This window comes from Bidens hawaiensis, unplaced genomic scaffold (genome assembly GCF_021521415.1).
Source record: "Bidens hawaiensis isolate Kalapana, Puna unplaced genomic scaffold, B.hawaiensis_p1.1 tig00029788_1, whole genome shotgun sequence".
Classification (NCBI taxonomy): Eukaryota; Viridiplantae; Streptophyta; class Magnoliopsida; order Asterales; family Asteraceae; genus Bidens; species Bidens hawaiensis.
Window position 1 is genome coordinate 26,607 of NW_027494944.1, and position 26,686 is coordinate 53,292.

Sequence of the window (26,686 nt, forward strand, 5' to 3'; positions counted from 1 at the left end):
TATTTCAGTATCCTGGACCATCTCCATACCCAGCTAACATTATTATTAGACTGCACATAACAATCTCTAACAAAAATATTTTTCTGTTTCTCCAAGGCAAATAACGAGGGGAAGATGATTTTTAACGACCTGCCACTTATCCAATTGGCAAGCCAAAACAAGAATTTATCTCCCATACCCGTTTTTTATTGTATCCTTTCCAACATATTTTGCTTACTCATCAGTTCATCCTGATCCAATTTATGCATAGCTTTCCGGGTTCCCTCAAGAGATATTTTAACCGGAATTGATCCCCAAGACTAAACATTCGTATGAACAACAGATATAATTTTAACCCACACAGAGGGCTGACGGTTTTTATATCGAGCCCACCATTTAGCAAGTAGAGCAAAGTTGGTTGCATTCAAAAAAGTTAGATGCATAAATAAAAATTAGAGACATAAATAAATATTAGATACATAAATAAAAGTCAAAGAGTTAGTAGTCCCATAATTAGTAAAATTCCATAATGAGATATCTTTTAAATTTGTTTAGTTTATCATAATAATTATCTTTTCAATATATATTGTTAATCCTTATTAATAATGTGTTTACCTTGTTTATGATTGATGTCTTCTTACTTGGTTGGTCTTCTTGATTAAAACATAAGTGAGTCGTGCTGATCACGTGTTATAATTTTACCACAATTATAACAAGATTAAATGTGTGATAAAAGAAAATTGTAGATAGTTGAAAAAGATAGTAATAAACCTTCATAAAAGCACACTTAATGGGGGTGAAAGTGGATTGGAATTTGGTTCAATCAATGGCTGTAGTTTTATATCGTATTATTTTTTTTACCATGTGACCCAACTGATTTTATCCTTTCCATCATCTGTACCCCATAAGAACTTTCGGCGGCTGGACTCCAATTGTTTTAGCACTTTAACCGGGGCACGAAAGATTGGAAAATAATAAACCCCAAAACTGTCAAGGACTGATTTGAGTAATGTTAGTCGGCCTCTAAAAGATATCATTTTTGCCTTCCATTTTGATAGTTTTGTATCAAACTTATCTAGGATAGGTTGCCAATTTCTTGTTAAGCCCATGCTTTCTCCAACCGTTAAACCGAAATGAAAAAAAATTAATTTGCCAGATTTGTAATAAAACTACAGCCATTGATTGAACCAAATTCCAATCCACTTTCACCCCCATAAAGTGTGCTTTTATGAAGGTTTATTACTATCTTTTTCAACTATCTACAATTTTCTTTTATCACACATTTAATCTTGTTATAATTGTGGTAAAATTATAACACGTGATTGACTCACTTATGTTTTAATCAAGAAGACCAACCAAGTAAGAAGACATCAATAGTAAACAAGGTAAACACATTATTAATAAGGATTAACAATATATATTGAAAAGATAATTATTATGATAAACAAAACAAATTTAAAAGATATCTCATTATGGAATTTTACTAATTATGGGACTACTAACTCTTTAACTTTTATTTATGTATCTAATATTTATTTATGTCTCTAATTTTTATTTATGCATCTAACATTTAATTATGCACCTAACTTTTAATTATGCATCTAAATTTTATTTTATGTCAACTAAATTTTATTTATGCAAACTAACATTTGTTTATGCACGCTAACTCTCATTAATGTACTAACACTTATTTATGGATTTATTATTATTATTATTATTATTATTATTATACACACTAATTTTACATCTTATTTAATAACCTGTCATTTATATCTCATTTATTCTATTACTTACAAAATTATTTTTATATCTATACATAATATATATATAGCCGCTATAAAACGGTTATAAATTTTTTCAACTATAAATAACCAATTTTTTCAACTATAAACCGGAATACGCCCGGATGCAACGCACAGATCAACTCGTAAGTTTGTAACACTATTAATAGTGACAATATAATTATTTTATTCAATAAAGTACACAAATAGTTTTGTAATAAGACAAATAACATTTTATCGAAATGAAACAAATATTATTCATTTAAATAACCCTAAGGTTGAACTAGTTTTCTTCTCCTTGCACTTCATCGTATTAACTTGTAGCACGTTTAAAATAATAACATTTGTCAACAAAATATGTTGGTGAGCTATCATAAGTTTTGCGCGCGCGAGTTGTGTGTGTATAGGATGAGTATAATTACAGAACTCCTAAATTATTTAAGAACTTGAATGAACTGTTAATAACTAACATTTTTCATAAAACTTTTGTGTGTGTGTGTGTGTGTGTGTGTATAACGTGCGATTCGACAATCATCATGCAATATATTCTGACATAAAGTAAATAAAAACAAATAGCGTCGTCCTCCCGTTCCTTTAGCCGAAGCCATAGTAATAGGGAAATGAGAACCACTAAGCATAACAATCGAAGTTGGAGTGTTAAGAGGCGCGGGTACGTCCTGTTGGACCCTCCCACTATGTATATGCATTTACGTTTGTGTATCTTCCACTATAAAAACAGTAAACACGTCGTACATAATTCACGTATAAATCATAAATAAGATGTAAGAATAGTATTCAACATGAATGATATAATGCGAATCGGTTTGCAAACAAGTGCATAACTAACGAGATAAAAATTGGTTATGTGCTACAGCAAAAAAATATTAAAAGTGTTAAAAAGGGGTTATGAAGAACTCACTTGTTAATTAAGCAAGTAAAAGCGAACCATACGTTTAAGCGAGCTGAACCGGACGAGTTCGGTTCAATGATTGCCCCTAGAAATTATCTCAAATAAGATTCAAGAAAATGAAATGGAACATAAGACTTAGATAAATTCAGTTGTCGGTTTAGTGTTTATGCCTTTGAAAGAAGAATATGCATTTTCTTTATAATTACCCATTTTTAGACTTTTTGTCATAAAATATATAAGTGAGTTTAGTTTAAATTATTTATAAAAATTTGGGTTATAAAAATGGTTAGTCACTTTATTAAGCTGGGCTTATTTCAAAAAGAATCCTAAACGGGCCCAAAACGAGTTTAAGCGAGTAGTTCGTTTTTGGTCAGACCCGAACACAAATTTTTATGCTGGGCTCGTTTCTGACCTGATAAAAATATTATTTTCAGAAGTTGTGAAGAAAAGAATTTGTTTTAGATGTTTAAGTAATAAAAATAACTAAACTGGAAACGAATAAGTGCATTGATGAATAACCACTTATGACAAGTTGAGGTCAACAAAGTATAACATATTTGGAAACCAAACACATTGAAAAACAATGTATAACATATCTGGAGGAAGAACAAGAAGAAAAGAGAAAAAGTCTTAAACTTCACGGTTTGACTTTTGTAAGTCAAACTTGATAATAATGAAAAATTAGCTTGAAGAACACAATAATTTTCATGGATTGAGATGTGGAAAAGTTTAATGCAGGGATATGAGGGTCCATTTATAGTTGAACAAGGTCAAGGAGGTTGCAAACATAATTTGAATTAGTCAAAATAGTTAAAAGAGTTCATAAAACCTTCGAATTGACCATTAGACTCAATCAATTGAGTTGAAACAGAGCATTTTGAGTTGAAACATGTTTTACAACAGTAATATGAGTTAAAAATCGTTTGAATGTGCTTGATTGGTGTTAAAAGACATTAAAATTAAGTGTTGAACCAAAAACTCGTAACAGATGCCCTGATCGCGTATCGCGGCAGCCAGATTAAGAACTCGCAGATTTTTCTGACTCCGTCGCTCTATGAGACAAACTTAGCTTACGTCCGTGGCGCTACACGACGAGATCGGATATTCAGAATTTAGATTTTGCACAATAGGTCCTTGGACTTTGGTTTAAACGAAATATTGGCTCAAAATATATGAAATTAACCGCGGTTTGGTTTCGGTTTTACATGTCATTTAAAAACCGAACAGAACCAAGCTTACAGATTATCATTTTTTATTTTGTTTTTTTAAGTAATTTATAATAATTTATATGTAAAAAGAAGATTGATTAATCAATTTATAAAACACCTTACAGATTTAAAGATTCTATCAAATTACAGATAAATTTCAAAAAATAAAAAGAATAAAAAGAAAGAAATTATTAAAACTATTGGGCCAATAACAAAAAAAATAAATAAATAAAAAGAAAGAAATTTTTTAATCTATAGGGCCAATAACACCCAGAGATAAAAGCTACCTCTTGTTAACTCTAAATATCAGGCATGTAATGTTATACCAGGCCAAACTACAAGTTCAGGCTACTAAATCACCATACCAAATTCCCTATAAAATCCAATCTCACTGAAAACTTAAAAAAAAAAAAACAAAAAAACAGTTTACATACGGAAATCCAAGACACAAACCACATTGTTTGAGAAACAGGCCCCAATCTTATCGCCTTCTTTATTCCAACAAACTTCAAAGATCCCGCCACTTCCCTCATATGTTTTAACTACTCTAGCTTCTTTAACAGACCAAATATGCATACATTTGTCCAATGATCCGCTTGCTAAGTATTCACCGTTCGGGCTAAATGCGACAGAATATACAGGATCCCTTCATTCAATAACAAAAAGCGGTTAACGTGTGCATATCAAGTATCCAGAAACAAAAGGTTAAGAGATAAAACAGTTAAAATGTTGAAAGTTGGTTAGTTTTACTTTTACTAACCTGCATCAAAAGCTGTTCAACCGGTTAAAATGGTATTTTGAAAAAGTTCAGGGATATAACTATTTAAAAACATAAGGGACGAAACCGCTAAAATATTGAAAATTAGTTTGTTAATACCAACTTTAACTGAACTTTTTAGATCAAGTCCCAAAATATTTAAGGTGATTAACTAACTTTTAAACAACTTTACAGACTTCGCACTTAACAGTGGATAAATTATTCTTTCAAGTTATATAAGTGGCTACAAGCACAATTAATATACTGGGAATTAATTAAAAAGCAAAAATGTAAATAATATAAGTATCGTACCCATGAGCAACTAAACTGTGAAGAAGGCTCCCAGTTTCAACGTCCCATAGCTTTATAGTAGAGTCAAATGATGCACTGTTAAATATTCAAAAATGTAAATAAACTAATAATTAAAAAAATAGATAAAGCTAAAAATGGTGTTTATTTACCTTGCCAACACTAATTGCTGGTTAGGGTTATTAGTTCCAGGACCTGTAGGGCTCCATCTGATGGTATATATTTCCTGCCAATTAATATAATAACAATAGCAATGTTACCAATAATCCCACTTATAATATTATTTAATATGTCATTAGTTTGTACCTTTGTGTGCTCCTTCAAATCATGCAAGCAGGTATCCTGCTTCAAGCTCCATATCTACACCATCATTAATTAACTAATTAACCAACAAACAAAACATAAAAAACATGCAATTCAAGTAAATTGTAAAGACTATTATGCCCCTAAGACAATCACCTTAGCAGTAGAATCATCTGAACATGAAGCCAGAAATGAACCAGTAGGATCCCATTTGATAGCATTAACTTCACCCTAAATCAACATTCAAAAACCTTTTACATACCTATTCATTTTTTTTGTATAAAAATATAATAAACATACCCGATGGCCCGCAAAGGTTTTTACAGGTCTGTTATCTCCAACTTTACAAACATAAATCATGTTGTCGGTTGAGCACGTTGCAAACGAGACATTATTGCGCCAATCAACATCGAGAGTCGGTGCTGCAATGACTAAACTATTAGAATCACATGTAATATAATAATTAGAAAAAATGTTATAATATTATTAAAAATCATATATTACCAGCGTGAAACTCAAACTGTTGTTTCCATTCTCCAGTTTTAATGTCCCAAACGATTGCGGTTTTGTCCACACTGCCACTTAGAAGATAATCTCCTTTTTTGTTCCATTTTAAAGAGAATATTGGCCCTTTATGTTTTGCTAATGTATTTACCAGATCTCCTATATAAATACATAAATAAATAAATATACAGTTTGTAAAAGAAATTCTATAAAAAAATATAGATGTCTAATTTGAGTTGACTGAAATTGACCCATTGTCTAACTTGAGTTGACCAAAATTGACCTGTTGTCTAATTTGAGTTGAAAAATGACCCGTTTTCTAACTTGAGTTGACCAAAATCGAGTAGTTGTCCAATTTGAGTTGGCCAAAGTTGATCTATTACCAAAATCGACCCGTACACAAAATTGACTCGTCACACAAATTGACCCGTTGTCTAAATTGAGTTGACCCAAATTGACATTTTCTAACTTGAGTTGACCCAAATTGTGCCGTTACCCGCATTTGGCCCGTTGTCTGGTTTGAGTTGACCAAAATAACCCATTGTCTAATCTGAGATTCTGAGTCTAACCAAATTGACCTGTGGTCTAATTTGAGACAAACCAAATTGACCAGTTACCCAAATTGACCTGTTGTCCAACTTGAGTTGTCCCAAATTGACCGATTGTCTAATTTGAGTTGACCAAAATGAAAACATATACTCACCATCTTGATTCCATATTCTGGCCTGACCATCGTAAGAGCCCGTTGCAAGTAGTGTACCCTCACCCTACACAAAACACCGCACCACAAAAACCCAAACTTAAGTAGAACGTTCTGGAACGCGAGTTACAAATCCAATCTTGATATAAACACTCACATTCCAATCGAGTGTGGTCACATCTTTACTCTTATCATTTGTTCTGCCTCTGTAGTGCTTTAAAACCGCAACATTTGATGGCCCGTATTGTGAATTAGATCTACACGGTCCATCACGAACCGTCCAGATTCTAGCAGTCGAATCTCCAGATCTAAAAATTTGTAAATTAAAAACTAAATAAAACTTAAATGAGAATCTAGCAGTTGATTTAAACTGAATATATACATACCCGGATGCCAAAAGAGATCCAGCTGGACTCCAAGCACATACAAAAACCTGCAGGTTCGTTGTCGGTTAATCACTCGGTAATTTTTTTTTCCATTATCGTTATTATAATTAAACGGATACGAAAACGTTAAACTAAGATTCAGAGATTGGGGATTACATACCTCGGAAGTATGACCTTTTAAAACGGTCACGTCAGAGTTGGGAATAGTTGTAGACATAGATGCCAAATTGTTGTCGATTTCCATTGGATCCGGTCCTATTATACAATCAGAAATGCATTGATGAGTAATAATATAAAAAATTAAACTAATTACAGATTGATTTACCAGCCTGTTACTGGAGATAACAAACGTTTTCTACCTGCTTTAACTTAGATTGTACAGATCGATTTATGTTCATTCGCTAACAGTACAAACGAACAGTTCACGCAGGTAACGAACAAACAAAATTGAGCCAAAGCCAGCTAAAAGTAACGTGAAGATCAAATGAGACATGTGTTCATGCTCGTTCACTTAAATTTTTGTTCATGTTTTTTCGTTATTAAAGAAATGAGCATAAACTAACTTTCCACCGACCGGTTAACTGCCCGCACAGTTTGTTTATATGCCTAATGGTTACTCCAAACAAAAACGTGACCAAAGTTAGTTATGTTTTTATGTAATATGCTGTAAAATAACAGCAAATTATACAGGCACGGTGAGCCACGCACCAATACTTTTTTATTAAATAAAATAAAGTGCATTACCTTCGGTTGTCACATTTTCTTCATGTTGGACACGCATCTTATCCTCGTCACGTCTAACATCAGCAAGATCCTCGTTTTTCTTTTCTTTTTGTTTAGCATTATCTTTCTCCCTCTCCACTCTCTCCAATTCACGTTCTTTATCCCTCATTTGTTTTTCCTTTTCTTCTTTTTCTCGGTGATTTTCAATTTCCATTTTCTTTTCTCGTTCTCTAACATGATGCCTTTCCTTTTCTCTCTCTCTAGAATGTTCAAGCTCAACTTCTTTCTCTCTCTCTCTAGAAAGTTCTTTATCCTTCTCTCTAGGATGTTCTTTTTCCTTCTCTCTAGAATGTTCTTGCTCATGCTCCCTATGGTCTCTGCTTTTTTCTCGGTTTTCACTTTTTTGAGCAGTTTGCTTCTTCTCTTTTATCATTTGTTGCAACTCGTAAACATCTTTTGTGATGAGATCAATTGGTTGTATAAACGAGAAATCTTCATCGATATCAGAATCATTCTGAAGACCCAACAAGTCAAATAATCATATAAACTAAATCATCGATTCATTATATTAAGTAAACGTAATAAAGATTGTAACTGTGCTTACACATGATAGATTTGCTTCTAGTTCGAGATACTGAATTCCCTTTTGCACAAATGTAACAAGAGCACCAGGTGGAATTACATTTCCATCTAACGTACTTTTATTCAATGCAGCTTCATATCCTAATGTGAAAGCAGTATGTGTAAAACCTGTAACAAAGGTCCATAATTTGTTATTATGTAGCTTGAATGCATTTTAAGGAAATTGATACATGCCCATTAAAATAACTGTTTTCATTTCAAACCTCTGCAAATTCTATATCCTACCGTTAATGCAATATGTGCGAAACCAGCAATTTACTAGAAAGTTAACATCAATAATTTAAAGAAAAATGATAGCCAAATTAAAACAAAGGCTCATAATATCTTATTATATAACTTAAACTAATTTTGAGAAACTGATATAAAATCTATATCCTTTGAGAAACTGTTATAAAATCTATATCCTAATGTGAAGGCAGTATGTGTGAAAACTGTAATATCCTAGAAGTTAACATCAATAATTTCAAAAAATTGTAGCCTGATTAAAACAAAGGTTCACAATCTCTTTATTAGTTATTACAAGTAACTTAAGTTCACTTAAGGAAACTGATATACGTACATTGAAGTAACTGTTCTCATTTCAAGCCTCTGCAAAATCTATATCCTAACAAAGGCTCACAAACTCTTATTACGTTACTTATATTCTTTTATGATTTACGTCATTAAAGTAATTGTTCTCATTTCAAGCCTCCGCAAAGAAAGTGCAGAAGGAAATTGATTTATGTTCATGATATCATAGTTTGCATTTCAAGTCTAAAGTAAAATGCATAAACTTATGAACAATTGAGCAATTATGTGATTTAGCCTATGAAAAACACACAACAGTTTTTTCTAAACCAAAAACTCCATTTCATCACTTAGAAATTTGTCTAATTAGAAAACTAACATTCAATTTTAATTAATATTTTGAGACGTTTAGACCAATTTTAATCGAAAATCACATGCTTGAGTTATGACCATTCTTACTATGCAATTCAAGATGAATCAGAAATTTAAAGCAACCATTAGACCAAAAAGAAGTCCTGAAAATATCATAAAATTCGGTTAATTTTCTGCAAATTAGCCCCCAAACAGAGAAAGTCCTCAAAATATCATAAATTTGATTAATTTTCTGCAAATTAGCCCCCAAACAGAGAATCCAATTATCAGCAACTTAACAGACTACAAGCATATAGAAACAAAATAAGAATAACCAAATTCTCTTAATTATGCAACAACCCTAAAACAATCAAACAAAAGGGGGCAAAAAAAGCCCTAATCATAAAATCATTCTTAATAATAAAATTTCATGTTAATAATTATCATCAATAAGTAATTCAACCTAACTAGCTCATGAATTGCTAAAACCTAAATAAAATCCAGTTTTAGAAGAACTGTTTATTAATAAATTTGAGTGACCTAGCCCTAAAAATCAAATTATACTGGTTCGATACACATCAAAATCAAGCAAACTGAAATCGAGCAAGGATTACAATCCTCACAACTTTGCAACACAAAAATCGAAATAAAACAATAATCTCAAATGAAATTGAAGTAAGAAGAGACCTGATTCGTGAAGATAATGATAGACAAGGTAATTCAACTCCTGTGAATTCATGTTAATCATCAGGTGATTATGAGCATAAAGCCCTAATTTGAATATCCGTAGCGATTTGGTTGAATTAACGATGAATTTAGACGGATTCCCAGAGGTACGGCGAGGGTTTTGAGAGAGGGTTATAAAAAGGGGGGCGGATTGTTTTGAGAGAGGGTTATAAAAAGGGGGGCAGAAGGTTCCCAAAATCCAAATGGGGCAAAAGAAAATTAATTAATTTTATTTGTTAAATTATCATCTAGAAAACAAACATTACATTAAATTAAAATATGTTTTAAACGTAATCCTATCCTCTACTTCTTACAATAAAAGAAAATGTTGGTGCTTAGGTGTCAAGCCTATATTCATTCCTGGCCTTAATTTTCTTCCTAAATTCCTAATCTCTTCTCTCATTCATTCTAGTTATCCTGGATCATGTCCTTAGAGAGGTGCAACTCTAGCAAATCCTACCTAATCCGTTCATCCCAAGTCATTTTGGGCCTACCTCTACTCCTCCCTTCAACGCTTAAGGGTTCCACTGCTCTAACTGGCGTTATAGGCTGCTCGCTGCCTCCTCTTCACATGCCCAAACCATCTCAATCTCCGCTCCTTTATCTTATCCGAAATACTAGTCACTCATAACCTTTGCCTAAGAACCTCATTTCTTATCTCATCTAACCTTGGGTGCCCACACATCCACCTATAATGTGAAGGCAGTATGTGTGAAACCTGTGATATCCTAGAATGTTAACATAAAAAGTTACAGAAATTGATAGCCTAATTAAAATAAGGTTAAGAATCTCTTATTATGTAGCATATATTCAATTTAAGGAAACTGATATGTGGCCATTAAAGTAATTGCTCTCATTTCAAGCCTGTATAAAATCTATATCCTAATGTGAAGGCAGTATGTGTGAAACCTGTAATATCCTAGGAAGTTAGCATCAATAATTTCAAAAAATGGTAGCCTGATTAAAACAAAGCGTTCACAATCTCTTTATTACAAGTAACTTAAGTTCATTTTAAGGAAACTGATATATGTACATTGAAGTAACGGTTCTCATTTCAATCCTCTGTAAAATCTGTATCCTAACGTGTATGCAGTATGCATGAAACCTGAAAAAAGGTTCACTATCTCTTATTACGTGATGTATATTCTTTTTAAAGAAAGTGATTTATGTCATTAAAGTAAATGTTCTCAATTCAAGCCTCTGTAAAGAAAGTACAGAAGAAAGGTAATCTATGTTCATGAATATCATAGTTAGCATTTCAAGCTTAAAGTAAAATGCATAAAGTTATAAGCAGTCGAGCAATTATGTGATTTAGTCTCTGTTAAACACAAATATTTTTTGTTTCTAAAACAGAAACTCCATTTGGAAATGCTAAATCACGTGGAAATTTGTCTAATTAGCAAACTAACATCCAACTTTAACTAATATTTTGAGACGTTTAAACCAGTTTTAATCAGAATTCACATGCTTATGACCATTCTTATTATGCATTTCTTGTTAAATCCTATGCAGTTAATGTGGTCAAAAATCGAACATCGGTCAATTTTCGATATTTGAGATATCGGTAATTTTAATATAATGCGGAATCTACAAATGCATTATAAATATATAACATAAAATACTAAAACCTATATAATAATAATAATAATAATAGTGTTTATATAATAGGCCAACAATTCAAAACCTAGAAAAAATTGGTGAGATGACCGAAGCCAAATATTAGTCAATATAATATAAAAATTAATTTGAAAAGTAATTCAAGCTAGCTCATGAACGTGGCCCTAGAAACCAAATTAGACATACTAAAATCAAGCAAAGTGAAACTGAGCAAGGATAATGAAGTTAGGTAAGAAGAGACCTGATTCGTGAAGATAACGGTAGATAAGGTAATTCAACTCCTGTGAATTCATCTTAATCATAACATGAACCCCTAATTTGTATTTGTATTTGAATGAATACTATCCAGAGCGAATTGGTTGAATGAAGGGTTTGAGAGAGGGTTATAAAAACAGGGTTCCCCAAATCCAAGGAAACGAATTTTTTTTATTTCAATTCATCCGCTAAACTTCAATTCAGTTCATTTAACAATAAATAATACTTTCCTCTCTCTTTAATAAGTTATAAAAACTATTTTTGTTTTAAGAATACAAATTATCACATTTGTGTACTTTTTTTCCGGAATTAACTACCTTCTCAAATAACTCACCATTTAGGGAGTGTTTGGTACAGAGAATGGAAAAGGTGAGAAAATAGAAATGGAAATGGAATTGTAGAGAAAGAGAATTGGTATGGAGAATGAGAATCATTTCTCTTGTTTGGCACACGAGAAAATAAACAGAGAACTCTACCATACCCAACCCCACCTCCACCCAACCTGACACCACTCACCACCGCAGCCCCACCACCAGCCCCACCACCACAGCCCTTTCTTCAACCACAGCCCACTACCACCGGCTGCCGCCACCAAATCCCCTTCTTCAACCACAGTACACAAGAAATTAAAAAGATTCAAATTTTTGGAACATAAGATATAGAAAATGCCTCTTTGGAGATTTTGTGGTGGTGGTTGTGGTGGCGATGATGATGATGATAATCAGAAGCCACCTGCGACCACCGCCGATTTCCACCACCACTGTCACCCACCTGCGACCACAATCACCCGACCATCTGAAAACCCTAACCTACCACGAACCACCACTTGAAACCCTAATCTCCGTTCACCCGTACCACCTGCAACCTACAACCGGTTATCATCTCTGTGTTCACCACTGCGAACGGCGGAGACGGGGTGGTGGTTGCAAACTTGGAGACGAGGTGGCGGTTGCAGACTTGGAGACGAGGTGGTGGCCGGAGACGGGGTGGTGGCCGGAGACGAGGTGGTGACATGCTATGAGGAGGCTGCTGAGAAATGGATTTCTCTTTGTTTTAAAGAGAAATGGAATTCTCTAGTTTTAGAGAAATAGAAAGAGAAATAGAAATGAAAAGTGGAAAACAAATAAAAGAAATATTTCTAATTCCATTTCTCCCCAATCAAATCCCTCTACCAAACACCCCCTTATAGCAAATACATTTTCAAAACAACAAAGTAAACTCCATCTTATTTTTATAATTTCAACTAATTAGTTATTGTAACTTTAACGACAACATAGACAAGTTAGAACTTGAAGGTTTACACCAACTTCCTTTGTTGAGTATTTAAACTTCGCCCCTTCAACTTTTAAAAGCTGGCATTTAGAAACAAAATTTTGACGGGTGTTTCAAAAATGTGTCACTCTTATAGCGTTTGCGCGCTAACTTAAATGAATTTAAATGGATAAGTACACTAGTGACCATTATTTGGCGCCAACATCATGCCTCCGCCACCACCACTATCGCCACCGTCTATGCAACCATCACTATCGCAACTACAGTGATGTCGTCTACACTATGATCGTAGTTAACTCCATTGTCTCAATTGCAACTGCTTTCATTGTCAACAAAACCACTTCTCAGCCATTATTACCTTTTATCACTAGTCACAATTAGATGGTGAGTGAAAATGCTTCAATGTTTTTCTTTCCAAAATAACTCATTTCAAGCAAATCTCATTTTTGCAAGAATATGTTTTCACATGAACCAATAGAGATGATCAACAAAACCGGTTCCTGGAACCGAACCGGTGGACCCGAACCGGACTCGAACCGGTTCCTACCCGTTTTTTGTAGGAACCGGACCCTATCTGATTCAACCCGATGATCCGTGACCGGTTCTTGCATTTCTGAGTGGGGGCGGGTAGGAACCGGAACCGGAACCGAACCGGAACCGGTTCTGGAACCGGAACCGGTTCCTAACCGTTTTTTGGCCGTTTTTTGACCGTTGGGGTCAAAAATAGCCGTTTTTTGACCGGGTACGGTACAGGAACCGGGTTAGGAACCGGTAAGAACCGGTTAGATAGGTTAGGGGTCCGAGGGTGGGAGAACCGGTTCGGTTCCCTAACCGGTTCGAGCCTGGAACCGGTTTAAAATGTGGTTTTGAATATAGGAACCGGTTCCGGTTCCTAGTCCGGAACCGTTTTGAACATCTCTATGAACCAATGCGATATTTTCTTAATAACAATATGTTTCAATGCAAACTTACTTTTGATTTGGGTTTGACCAAAATCTAGTTTAATTAAACATGTTTTGACTTACACCCAAACGTATCACGCCAATGCATTTCACATCATCTCATGCCCCACCACTAGGTTGTGCGTCTGTGATTTCTGCAATTAATATTGCAACCATGATTTCAAATGAACCTGTTTTGAGTTTTGTTCAAAATGTTAACATCGTTAAAATTGTTAATATCATATTATATATATATATATAATTTACGGAACAATAAAAAGTACAACAATACACGAACCACTAAAATGTTGAATTATGGTGTAAAAGACATTATTATTTTTAGCACATGTTCTCATAGGTCCATAAGAACATGACTCATTTTTTGACGTGCTCTACACATTGCCTTTAATGGCTCGTCTTTGGGCATGGTAAGACCTTTCCCTTCCGATAAACCCACCATTTCTTCACCGACTCTTTCCCATTCAAAGCATTGAATCAATGATGCCAAAGCTAACCAAATTACTCGGTTTGCCATGCCGGCCCCAGGACACTGCCGACGTCCCATTCCAAATGGTACGAACCGATACCCCTCATTAGCCACTTTCTCAAACCTCTCTGGCTTGAAACTTAACGGGTCGTCCCAAACACTTGGGTCCCTATGGATGGCCCATGCATTCACCAACACTATGGTGCCACGAGCCACATCGAACCCTCCAATGGTGCAGTCTTCTGAAGGCTCATGTGGCACCAATAATGGTACAGATGGAAATAGTCTTAAGGTTTCGTTGACAATGCATTGGATGTATGGCAGACTTGGAATATCGGTCTCTTGCACTAAACGTTCATTTCCAACATATTCATCGATATGTGATCTAGCTTTCTCCAAAACGTTGGGATGATTTAGAAGTAGCGACATGGCCCACTCTATTGTCACCGATGATGTGTCAGTCCCTGCAAGTAGCAATGTCTATACACAAATGTTAGGCACTAGTGTTATAAAGAATCACATAAATAGTAATACGAGAGATATTATACAACACCTATATAAACTTATGACTGTTAAATGAATGGATATAAAAAATTCGGGGTGATTATGAAATATTCAGTTTGGTAATCTAAATTTGATTGTTTGAATATCAAATTTATGCACAAAAGTCAATTTGGTAATCTAAATTTGATTATTTCACTTTTTAAGTTGAAGTTTTACTTCGACAAACTTGTGACGAACACTTTAGCAACAGATTTACAATACGTGCTACAAATTTGTAGCAAAATTCTATATATTCTTGTTTCTCAATATTTTATTTTATAAAATATTTGTCAAAATGTTATAACAAAGTAAAGTAATTTTTTTTTCATGTTTAGTTACAAATATTGATTAGGCAAGAACACATTTACCAGTACATTGGCCTTGATTAAATCATTCGTGTAATATCCCGGTTCTGATTCCTGCAAAGAAAGCATTGCATCGATAAAGGTCTTCGCCTTTTCTTTTTTTGTGTCTGCACCAATACGTTTGCGCTTACATTTTTCTATCAGGTTCCGTGTAAAGTTATCAGATTTCTTATGTAAATCCAAAAGCCTCTTCTCAAAACCCTGAAAGTCAATCAATCGTAAGCACGAAATGAAGTCAGCAGGGTTTGATGTCCCACTGACTTCAAATATCTCTCTAATTACGTCCTTAAAGACCTTGGCCTCCTTAAAATCCTCAACCTCAGTCCCATAAATCCGTTTGTCAGCAATGATATTCATGATTATGTTAAAAGTCAACCCTTGGATTCTTGACCTCATCTCCACCGTTGAAAAATCTTGAAACAAACCCATTAAAAGATCTTTGATTAACAACCTAACTTCATCTTGTCGGACACCCATGTAGTGTTTTAGTCGGGCTGTTGAAAAAAGTTCAAGTGTCATAATGCGACGCATCTCTCTCCATAGTGGACCATAGGGTGCGGAACCAAGTGCGGTGCGGTTATAGTTAAGATATCTGCCACTTAAAAGATTTGGTCTGTTGGCTAAAATGATGTCGTTTTTGGTGAAGCATTCTTCAACCGCTGATGGTGAGGATATGACTAGGACCGGGCGTGAGCCGAACCGAAGAGCCATTAAAGGACCATACTTAGACGCTAGGTGTTGCAAGACCCTATGAATTGGTCCATTGATTAGATGAAGATGACCGATTATTGGGAGAGATGGTGGACTTGGTGGAATATTTCTACCCTTCTTGTGTATAAGCAATTTAAAAAGATAAACGAGAGAGAATAACGATAAAACATAAATGAAGAAAAGATGAGTTTCATCCATGTTGTGTGTGTGGTCATGTTCTCTCAATGTATAATGTCCCATATATATAAGGAGAAACATGTAACCGGACACCTTTATCTCCTAGTCAGGGCCGGCTCAACGAATGTGAAGGCTTAAATCGAAACAAGATTTAGAGGTCTTTTTATGACAATTGTTAAGAAAAAAATTTTGCTTATTAAAAGTTTTGAACTCATAGTCTATATACTTTAATAACAACCTAGCCTACCACAACACCAATACGTTACTTTAAGTTTACTTTACTTATTATAATATATCTATAGATAATATTTTTTTGGACTTGGAGACCTTAAGTATGGGCCTAAGACCCTAACTTGTTTTCGCAGTCTCACGAGCCACCCCTGCTCCTAGCCAATATTATATCAAGAAATGTCGATAACTATTTAAACAATGACAAAGCTTAAAAGAAAACACAAAAAGGGATTCGATACAAAGAACGAGGCCACCCCGAGCCACCATTATCCTTTGCCACGTTAATATAAACACACACAATACTTAATTTAATTAATAAGTTCTGAAGAAAAGTTTATTCTTTCTCTTCTCACTCTACCTCTTTTCTTTTATCTCATATATATATGATATATCTATGCATTTAGCTGAATGTTATCAACACTATACTTTTTAAAATAAATCTAAGAAATTATTGATATCCACCTACAAACTAGTTGATTTATATATAATAAATGGTATAATTAGGGTTAAAAGAATTCCTATAGTTTCTAACATATTATTAGTTTTGATAATAAATACTGATAAAGGGTAGTCATGGGTCAAGGAACCAACTAAATCAGCCCTGGACCGAAACTGAGTAAGGTGAAAAATGACTGAACCATTTAAAAGGCTTATACAACTATATGTAGTGAGTAATGTTTTTAGAATCGGACCGGACATCGAACTAGTGGTATAACTGAGTCATAAGTCAGAGTGGATTTTAGAACTGGATGATGTCATAAATAATACAAAAATAGATATATAAATATACTACAAAGGATTTAATGAATATATATTTAATATAATGAAGGATTTACATTTTAAAATAGTTGAAACATAATATAAAAGAGGAAAAGTTAACTATATTTTAAGATAAATAATTTGAAAAATACTGGCCGAGTATAAACCCAAAAAAAAGAATTTTTTTTACGTCACATACATTTTTCTTTTATACAATTGGAGTCATTTATCATTTGAGGGTCAAAGTAAAAACCCTCTTTTATATAATTGGAGTCATTTATCATTTTGAGGATCAAAGTAAAAAACCCCCGCTCAAACAATTAAAGCATCCACAATAACAATGTTCAAAAACACTAAAAAACATGTTTATTCAGCTGTTACATCAAAAAAACACTATTTTTTAAAAACACACAAAACTCACCCAATAAAAAATCTTAAAAACATTGTCACATCATCACCACCTTTACACCCAAAAACACCTCATGGCCACACCACCTACAAAAGGTAAGGTTTGTTGTTGTTCTTGTGAAAAAACACCTTTAAAAAGAACATACCAAAAACCACACCCACAATAGATAAGAATTGGTGATGTGGACAAACATCCAAAAACACCCCGTAAAGACCTATTATTGTGGATGGTCTTAGCCCGCTCATTCATCTCTCGTAAACTAGTAAAACCCCAATCTACCCCAAAACCGCCATTTCTTCTTCCCTTCGCAGTCTCTTCTCAATCGTTCCCCTCACCCAACGATCATAAGGCTTATGTAAATATCATTACTTTGTAAATGCATGTTTTTTTTATTGCTTAATTATAAAATGTACGAATTTTTAACGTTCTCATTTTAGGAATCATATAAGAAACTGGTTGTAAAGAAGCATGGGAATTTGATATGGAATTATGGTCAAGTATTTGGAGGGGAAAGATAAAGTGTCGGTTGGACGAGACTAGCAACATCATCGACCTGTACGTAGTGTTGATGGATGCACCATCATAACCAAGTACGTTCCGGCAGTTCCTTTCAATCTGGGATAAGTAATAAGGTTTCTTATTTAGAAATAAAAAGAAAACAGAGTTTGGTCTTCTTTTCGCCCCAATTAAAGTGTGCACCGGGTACAACCCGGAATCGGACTCGAACTCGGAACCGGACCTACTACACATGGGACGAACTCATGGGTTTCACTGGTTTGTTAAAAACTACAAACTTTGACGAACGGTTTGATTTGCCATTTATACCGAAAGCTGGTCGTATAAAATGAAACAGAACATTGAGGGTCATATAATTTATATCGAGCTTAATACTAAACAAAATGACTAACTTACAAACTACTTATAGACATTTACAAAGTAGCAAATTCTTTATGTACAAGAAGCTTTTTTAATTTTGTATAAAACATTGAGCATTTATCTGTTCTTAAGAATGATGTGTGAATTTAATATCATTACAGGTGCAACAGTTGAAGGAAAAAATAGTTGAGTTGTAACGAGAAAAAATAGCGGAATTGGAATGACGAAAGGTAGATAGTAAGGCTATGTTGGAGAAAATTGAAGAAAATACGAGATTGTATGCCGAAATGGACGAGAAACTTCAGTTATTAGCATGAAACCAACTACAAAACTTTCCATCAAATTAAGATATATGTGTTTATGTTGGTAAACTAAATTACAGTTTTTATTGTATTACTTTATGGATTATTTGGATCATTTTATATTGCATTTGAATATTTTATGCTATTTGATTTGGATATTTTCTTTGGCATGATATTTTATAAAATTAGAATATAATTTATTTCCAAGAAAAAAGTAGAAAAGAATATTAAAAAAATTATCGATAAACTCCATCAAAATCTATGGCAAAATTAGTAGTGAAAGAATTTATGTAGCTAAGTTTGTAGCAAAAATAACCCAAAATCTGTAGCTAACTTTCATAACAAAAACCATAGCAAATTTTCGTAGTCAAATTGAAAAATCTTTGGATCAAATTCGTAGCAAGAGTTGTAGCTAAAACTCGGTAGCAAACTTCGTAGCTAAAAAATCCATAGCTAAATTACGTAATTATAAAGTTGTAATTTTTTTGCTAAATGTTTGTAGCTAAAAACGTAGCAAAGTTACAAAGCTAATAATTTGCAGCTAAACATTTGTAGCAAACATTTCTATAGCATAATCCGTAGCTAATGTAGCTAAAATAGCAGCATCTCTTTTTGTAGCTAAAATATTTACCAAATTCTGATTCTGTTGCAAAAATCTGTAGCAAGTAAGTTAGCTATGAGACTTATAACTATGAACTAAATCCGTAGAAAGTCCGTAGCAAACCGGGTGTTTGCTGCCAATTTGCTACGGTTTGGTCGTAACAAATACCGCCTTTTGTAGTAGTGTTTATGGTCTGATCAGTCTCGGGTTCATCAGGTATTTCAGGTCGAGTTTGCATTTGGGTGGGGTTAGATCCGATAGCATATGTTAGCCCAAATCGGCGCATTGTACTTGTCTATCCCATTCATCCACTGATGTTAAATTGATCCATATGTACCATACGCATCATATAAACGTTTGCATTTGTTAATTTCTCACTGGAACCTTTTCTTTAGTCTTGTTTTAATCATCATTTTATATGAAGAACCAAGGACTCTTTCTTTTGTTTGGTTGGTTTTTCGGTTATTACGCACACCATACTAAATTAATATCGGGTTTAAATTGGTATGTAAGAATAAATATATATTATATATTTGTTTATGTGACATTATTATCATTTATTTATATAATAATAGATTAAAATAATTAATTATATCTTATCATATAATAGTTTGGTAATTGTTGATGTGTCATATTATTCTTGCTAGCTAATAAAGAGTTTCCACTTTAGTGTATATATAGAGAGAAAAAATTAACATTGTAACTTAATCACACACACATAACAATTTTGTGTGCATCATCTCTCCTAAAATCGGATTCATCTCAATAGCCCTAATCTCCATCCTTAACTATACATCCTAAAGGGGAACTCAACCAGACTGACAAGCATGTCATCTACATCCTTCTCTACTGCGGCTACTACTCTCCCAGTTGTAGCAGGTTTATAGGTTTAATATTTATCATGTTTTCTATTACTTACATGAAGAACTAATCAACAAGGTAACCGTGGGGTATGGGACCGAACTAACCCAAAACTGAATAGTGTAAAGATCAAAGACCAAGGTCGTGAACCGATTGTAGGCATATTGGGTTAGTCAAATAGTTACTCATACCTAGATATCGATCGAGGAGAAGATCTAACTTAACTTTGACTCACCATTAAAAACATCTGATAGTTATTTTTAGCTCAAAACAATATCTTATATGTTTATATAATTTTATTAGCAAACTCTTAAAATGATCTATTTTGTTAGATTTACATAATTTCATCGGTACTATTAAGAGATCATACAAGCTCTATTGAGTAAATTTTTATAAAAGACGCGTATCAAACATGCGATTGCTTGAAATTTATTATTTGAATTTATATACTACCGAGCATGGATGTAAAAATCCCGCAAAGGTGCCGATTAATCTCTTATTAATCGCTGGTCGTTATCCCACGTCGTTGTTTAATCCTTATTTGATCAGTTTTGGTCAAAACTGAAAATTTTATATATTAAATTTGGTATACATATTTGACAATCAAGAATAAAGGAGAATAAGAGTATGCTAAAGGGAATGTTCAAGAATCCAAGGAATTTGAAATAACTAATAGTTTAGTTAAACCCTTATAAACTGCTTGTAAACTCGTTTTAAAACGAGAAGTTTTGTAACAATAACAGGATCTTTAAATCTCTAATGTAAATAAAGAAAGATATTAGCATAGAGATCGTTGTGATACCCAAGAATGCTCATATTTATTATTCCTAAAGGAAGATAATCAAATGTATAAAAATGGAAAGTTTTCCGACACTCAGAACATAACCATATTGAATTAATTCATCATAATGAGAAAGGAAAAGACAAATTAAATGTCTGGAGACATCAAATATGTCAGGACAGTATACCATTGAGATAAATTTTTATCTACAAGATCTGTAGGAAATACAGCTGATAGGATATCAGCTATGGTTGATCAAAAAGTCAAAAGTATTCAAGGAATTTGAAATTTAAACATGATTGATCATTAACGCGACATCACTGTCAGAATACAAGAAAATCAATGATCATGATCAAAGATGGAGTAGATTCAACAGACTGAATCCAAGGAACAAACAGAGTTAACATCAGTAAATATTTAAAATACAAAAAGTAAGATAAATAATTAAACACAACTGGCCACTATGTTTAGCAATTTATAATTACTTATGATATTCTGAATCATTGACTGATAATATCAATTAAGATGCAACGAATCAAGATTTCCAACTATTCATCAAACACGAAGTAAAATTTGAGAATCAGATTCGAGAGAATCTAATCATCCAAACTTAAGTCAACGAATCTCGAGGACGAGATTCATTCCAAGGTGGGGAGGATGTAACATCCTAGAAAATCCCATAACTATTTTGGACTAAAAATGTCAACTTTGAAAGTTGAAGGATTAAAAATATTCTTATAACAAGTAAGAGAAAGAAAAGAGATAAGAAAAACAAAGCATCTTATGTTAAGGAAGTAGGAAATTCCATCCCACATGGAAAGATGGAAGAAAGTGAAAGTATTCCACATAAGTATAAATAAGGAAGTGAATTTTCATCCTACATAGAAACAAGAAAAGAAATAGAAGCTTTTTATAAGGAAGCAAGTTTCCATAATATGTTTTAATGTGACTAACCACTCTCCATAGTTCTAGCGGAGGGTGCGAAGCACCCGACGCACACGCGCACACGCACGGACTCGGACTCGGACTCGGACTCGGGCGATGGGCGTAATGTGGCGTTTTGATGGCGCACTTTGATGAATTAAGAAACATAAGATTTTACATATAAAGATTGTAGTCATTCAATGTAAGATTAAAGGTCTGTAGCTGGATCAAGAGACGGTTCAGGTATTTATATAAACCTACTTTATGATAGGTCAATTATCATTCATTCACAAAGGTTTTCAAACGAGATCACCACATCATTCAGACAGACAATCATAGGTGAATACGTTAAACCTTTTTCAGTCAGATAAACGGGTTGTTTATCTAAACAGTCAGTCAAACGTTTACCTGAGCTTACGTGATCTCTAAAACGTTATAATACAAATTAAAGAGTAAGAGCAACTCAGACCAAATACACATGTGTCTAGATCCAAACATAATTATTCAGCCTAAACAATCAAAGGCTATGTGGCCGCGGGCTAACAGTCATATCTTGTCCTCCGGAATAGGCTATGTGGCTCGGAGACTTGTTTGTGTGTAAGGCAGTGTTACAAATACCGGGTATAACAATATATCTGTTGAGAGATGTTAAGAAATCTATATTTGTATTATTATTGTTATTTAAATGGTTTTAGAGTCAACAATTCACCAGCACATAGCTAACGTATTTTTCCCCACATTACAGGAAAGCAAGCATAGTACAGATAGCAAGGCATAAAGAGTCATTTATGAAGTTAGATGCTCGCAGATGGTGATGACTCAGTTTTAAATAAATAAAATATTGTAAATAAAAATAAACAAGGTTTGTAAACCAAATACTTGGATATTTAATATCCAAGAGATTTTCAAAACAAATTATTATCAAAGACTTCCGCAAATAACCCGCAACTCTGATGAATTTACAAAACAGGATCAACCACGGGTGTCACACCTAGGCCCTAAATCGTGGTGTGACATTACAATTCCAATCAGACTAGTCTCGATTAATCCCTATTAATCGTTGGTCCCTACCTCATGCCCGACTAGCGTCTAGTGATTTTTACAACACAATACTACTAAGTATATATAGAAATACAAATTTTTTATTACGACAGTTGAGTTAAAATGTTGCATTACATCATTGCTCACGCATATGCATATGTTATTTATAGGATAAGTCTTAGAAGACGGATTGAAGTTACCAATGATATACGACATGCGAAACAGACAACCATCTTTATCAGTTAAGCAACAGCACCGAGTCCAGAAATAGACGGCCATCAGTTATCTTGACCTTTGGCATCCACAAGCTTATAATAAAGTTATAAAAGGATTCGTATGAGAGCTGTAATATTAAATATGATAGGGATATACAAATTGTAGATACATTAATCTACCACTTTCGTTTCGGATATCGTTATTATATCTGTGTGATATATGTTTTTGATTGAGTTTAAAAAATGCTTTTTAGAAAATGCTTATTGGTTTTTTTAAAAAGTCTAAATTAGGATTTGAGCCTTTTGGAAAATTGTTTTTTAACCTTTTCAAAAAACTAAGATGAAAAAGATTCTTATGATTGTCAAACAACTTATTAGCTTTTTGAAAACACCAATAAATCAATAAACATTTTTCAAACTCAAATCCAAACATGCTCGAAGTGTTCTTTGTTTGTAATTCTTTTTTAGTTAATTAATGTAAATTTTTATGATAGTGTTCTTGTTATAAACAAAATATATACATTTTAGTAATCACAGCTTCTCAGTTAAATGAGTTGAGCCAATAAAATATTGAAAGAAAAAATTTTATTGGGAAAGTAGTTAACAAACCTGACAAGGGCAGCCCAAGGAGGGGTGATGTTGGCGCCAGGTGAGTGCACAAAATTCATTATAAAATAATGATTTTGCTAATTGTTATGTTTATTACTATAACTGTAATCGCGTTTTAAAATATTTAGTTTACATTACTAAGTTCAATAAGGCCTAGGTACGTGAGTTTTCAGGGCCACCAATGACCCGATTATGTATTTGTAAGCTTGGTTTGTCTCGTCTTGCTAGTCGTGATTGTATAAAAATCCCGTCTTCAAAAAAATAACCACATTAACTTTATTGTTATTTTCCTTATTATTATTATTATTATTATTTTTTGAACAACATATATTATTTCTATTTAGAGTCCCCTAATTTTGCACTTGCAAAAAGATTTGAACTCATCACTTCTATTTTGAAAGAATGAGCATCATATCAATAGACCATTAGGTCATTAATTATATATTTTTCAGTCAGATAAACGGGTTGTTTATCTAAACAGTCAGTCAAATGTTTACATGAGCTTACGTGATCTCTAAAACGTTATAATACAAATTAAAGAGTAAGAGCAACTCAGACCAAATACACATGTGTCTAGATCCAAACATAATTATTCAGCCTAAACAATCAAAGGCTATGTGGCCGCGGGCTAACAGTCATATCTTGTCCTCCGGAATAGGCTATGTGGCTCGGAGACTTGTTTGTGTGTAAGGCAGTGTTACAAATACCGGGTATAACAATATATCTGTTGAGAGATGTTAAGAAATCTATATTTGTATTATTATTGTTATTTAAATGGTTTTAGAGTCAACGATTCACCAGCACATAGCTAACGTATTTTTCCCCACATTACAGGAAAGCAAGCATAGTACAGATAGCAAGGCATAAAGAGTCATTTATGGAGTTAGATGCTCGCAGATGGTGATAACTTAGTTTTAAATAAATAAAATATTGTAAATAAAAATAAACAAGGTTTGTAAACCAAATACTTGGATATTAAATATCCAAGAGATTTTCAAAACAAATTATTATCAAAGACTTCCGCAAATAACCCGCAACTCTGATGAATTTACAAAACAGGTATCAACCACGGGTGTCACACCTAGGCCCTAAATCGTGGTGTGACATTACAATTCCAATCAGACTAGTCTCGATTAATCCCTATTAATCGTTGGTCCCTACCCCATGCCCGACTAGCGTCTAGTGATTTTTACAACACAATACTACTAAGTATATATAGAAATACAAATTTTTTATTACGACTGTTGAGTTAAAATGTTGCATTACATCATTGCTCACGTATATGCATATGTTATTTATAGGATAAGTCTTAGAAGACGGATTGAAGTTACCAATGATATACGACATGCGAAACAGACAACCATCTTTATCAGTTAAGCAACAGCACCGACTCCAGAAATAGACGGCCATCAGTTATCTTGACCTTTGGCATCCACAAGCTTATAATAAAGTTATAAAAGGATTCGTATGAGAGCTGTAATATTAAATATGATAGGGATATACAAATTGTAGATACATTAATCTACCACTTTCGTTTCGGATATCGTTATTATTTGTGTGTGATATATGTTTTTGATTGAGTTTAAAAAATGCTTTTTAGAAAATGCTTATTGGTTTTTTTAAAAAGTGTAAATTAGGATTTGAGCCTTTTGGAAAATTGTTTTTTAACCTTTTCAAAAAACTAAGATGAAAAAGATTCTTATGATTGTCAAACAACTTATTAGCCTTTTGAAAACACCAATAAATCAATAAGCATTTTTCAAACTCAAATCCAAACATGCTCGAAGTGTTCTTTGTTTGTAATCCTTTTTTAGTTAATTAATGTAAATTTTTATGATAGTGTTCTTGTTATAAACAAAATATATACATTTTAGTAATCACAGCTTCTCAGTTAAATGAGTTGAGCCAATAAAATATTGAAAGAAAAAATTTTATTGGGAAAGTGGTTAACAAACCCGACAAGGGCAGCCCAAGGAAGGGTGATGTTGGCGCCAGGTGAGTGCACAAAGTTCAGTATAAAATAATGATTTTGCTAATTGTTATGTTTATTACTATAACTGTAATCGCGTTTTAAAATATTTAGTTTACATTACTAAGTTCAATAAGGCCTAGGTACGTGAGTTTTCAGGGCCACCAATGACCCGATTATGTATTTGTAAGCTTGGTTTGTCTCGTCTTGCTAGTCGTGATTGTATAAAAATCCCGTCTTCAAAAAAATAACCACATTAACTTTATTGTTATTTTCCTTATTATTATTATTATTATTATTATTATTTTTTGAACAACATATTTTATTTCTATTTAGAGTCCCCTAATTTTGCACTTGCAAAAAGATTTGAACTCATCACTTCTATTTTGAAAGAATGAGCATCATATCAATAGACCATTAGGTCATTAATTATATATTTTTCAGTCAGATAAACGGGTTGTTTATCTAAACAGTCAGTCAAACGTTTACATGAGCTTACGTGATCTCTAAAACGTTATAATACAAATTAAAGAGTAAGAGCAACTCAGACCAAATACACATGTGTCTAGATCCAAACATAATTATTCAGCCTAAACAATCAAAGGCTATGTGGCCGCGGGCTAACAGTCATATCTTGTCCTCCGGAATAGGCTATGTGGCTCGGAGACTTGTTTGTGTGTAAGGCAGTGTTACAAATACCGGGTATAACAATATATCTGTTGAGAGATGTTAAGAAATCTATATTTGTATTATTATTGTTATTTAAATGGTTTTAGAGTCAACGATTCACCAGCACATAGCTAACGTATTTTTCCCCACATTACAGGAAAGCAAGCATAGTACAGATAGCAAGGCATAAAGAGTCATTTATGGAGTTAGATGCTCGCAGATGGTGATGACTTAGTTTTAAATAAATAAAATATTGTAAATAAAAATAAACAAGGTTTGTAAACC

The 26,686-nt window shown here is 33.3% G+C and overlaps 2 protein-coding genes across 3 annotated transcripts; both read right to left on the bottom strand.

The window, feature by feature from the left end:
* Positions 1-4,176: 4,176 nt before the first annotated feature.
* On the bottom strand, positions 4,177-11,705 carry LOC143579446 (WD40 repeat-containing protein HOS15-like). Of its 2 annotated transcripts, none has more exons than XM_077062755.1 (14): positions 11,645-11,705; positions 8,165-8,310; positions 7,582-8,074; positions 6,998-7,092; positions 6,838-6,884; positions 6,609-6,759; positions 6,455-6,518; positions 5,752-5,910; positions 5,548-5,669; positions 5,404-5,478; positions 5,251-5,304; positions 5,097-5,170; positions 4,948-5,022; positions 4,177-4,524 (listed from the first exon to the last, which is right to left on the bottom strand). In XM_077062755.1, the coding sequence occupies exons 1-14, from the start codon at positions 11,703-11,705 to the stop codon at positions 4,305-4,307; spliced, it is 1,836 nt and encodes a 611-aa protein (XP_076918870.1). In that variant the 3' UTR covers positions 4,177-4,304. The 2 variants fall into 2 exon arrangements, with proteins under 2 accessions (XP_076918870.1, XP_076918869.1); XM_077062754.1 differs by lacking the exon at positions 11,645-11,705 and adding an exon at positions 9,748-9,931 and having other exon boundaries at positions 4,185-4,524.
* A 2,470-nt stretch (positions 11,706-14,175) lies between these two features.
* On the bottom strand, positions 14,176-16,217 carry LOC143579449 (cytochrome P450 81Q32-like). The gene is made up of 2 exons (XM_077062759.1): positions 15,270-16,217; positions 14,176-14,838 (listed from the first exon to the last, which is right to left on the bottom strand). Exons 1-2 carry the CDS (start codon positions 16,215-16,217, stop codon positions 14,224-14,226), a joined length of 1,563 nt encoding a protein of 520 aa, XP_076918874.1. The 3' UTR covers positions 14,176-14,223.
* Positions 16,218-26,686: the final 10,469 nt, after the last annotated feature.

What these genes read in the sequence shown, in the direction of transcription:
- LOC143579446 (XM_077062755.1), bottom strand. Translation starts at nt 11,705, where the DNA reads ATGATTAAGATGAATTCACAGGAGTTGAATTACCTTATCTACCGTTAT. An exon ending in CCGTTATCTTCACGAATCAG is followed by an intron (nt 8,311 to 11,644) that starts GTCTCTTCTTAC and finishes CCTTTGTTACAG; the next exon opens with GTTTTACACATACTGCTTTC. An exon ending in TAAAAGGTCATACTTCCGAG is followed by an intron (nt 6,885 to 6,997) that starts GTATGTAATCCC and finishes ACGAACCTGCAG; the next exon opens with GTTTTTGTATGTGCTTGGAG.
- LOC143579449 (XM_077062759.1), bottom strand. Translation starts at nt 16,217, where the DNA reads ATGGGACATTATACATTGAGAGAACATGACCACACACACAACATGGAT. An exon ending in TAATCAAGGCCAATGTACTG is followed by an intron (nt 14,839 to 15,269) that starts GTAAATGTGTTC and finishes ATTTGTGTATAG; the next exon opens with ACATTGCTACTTGCAGGGAC.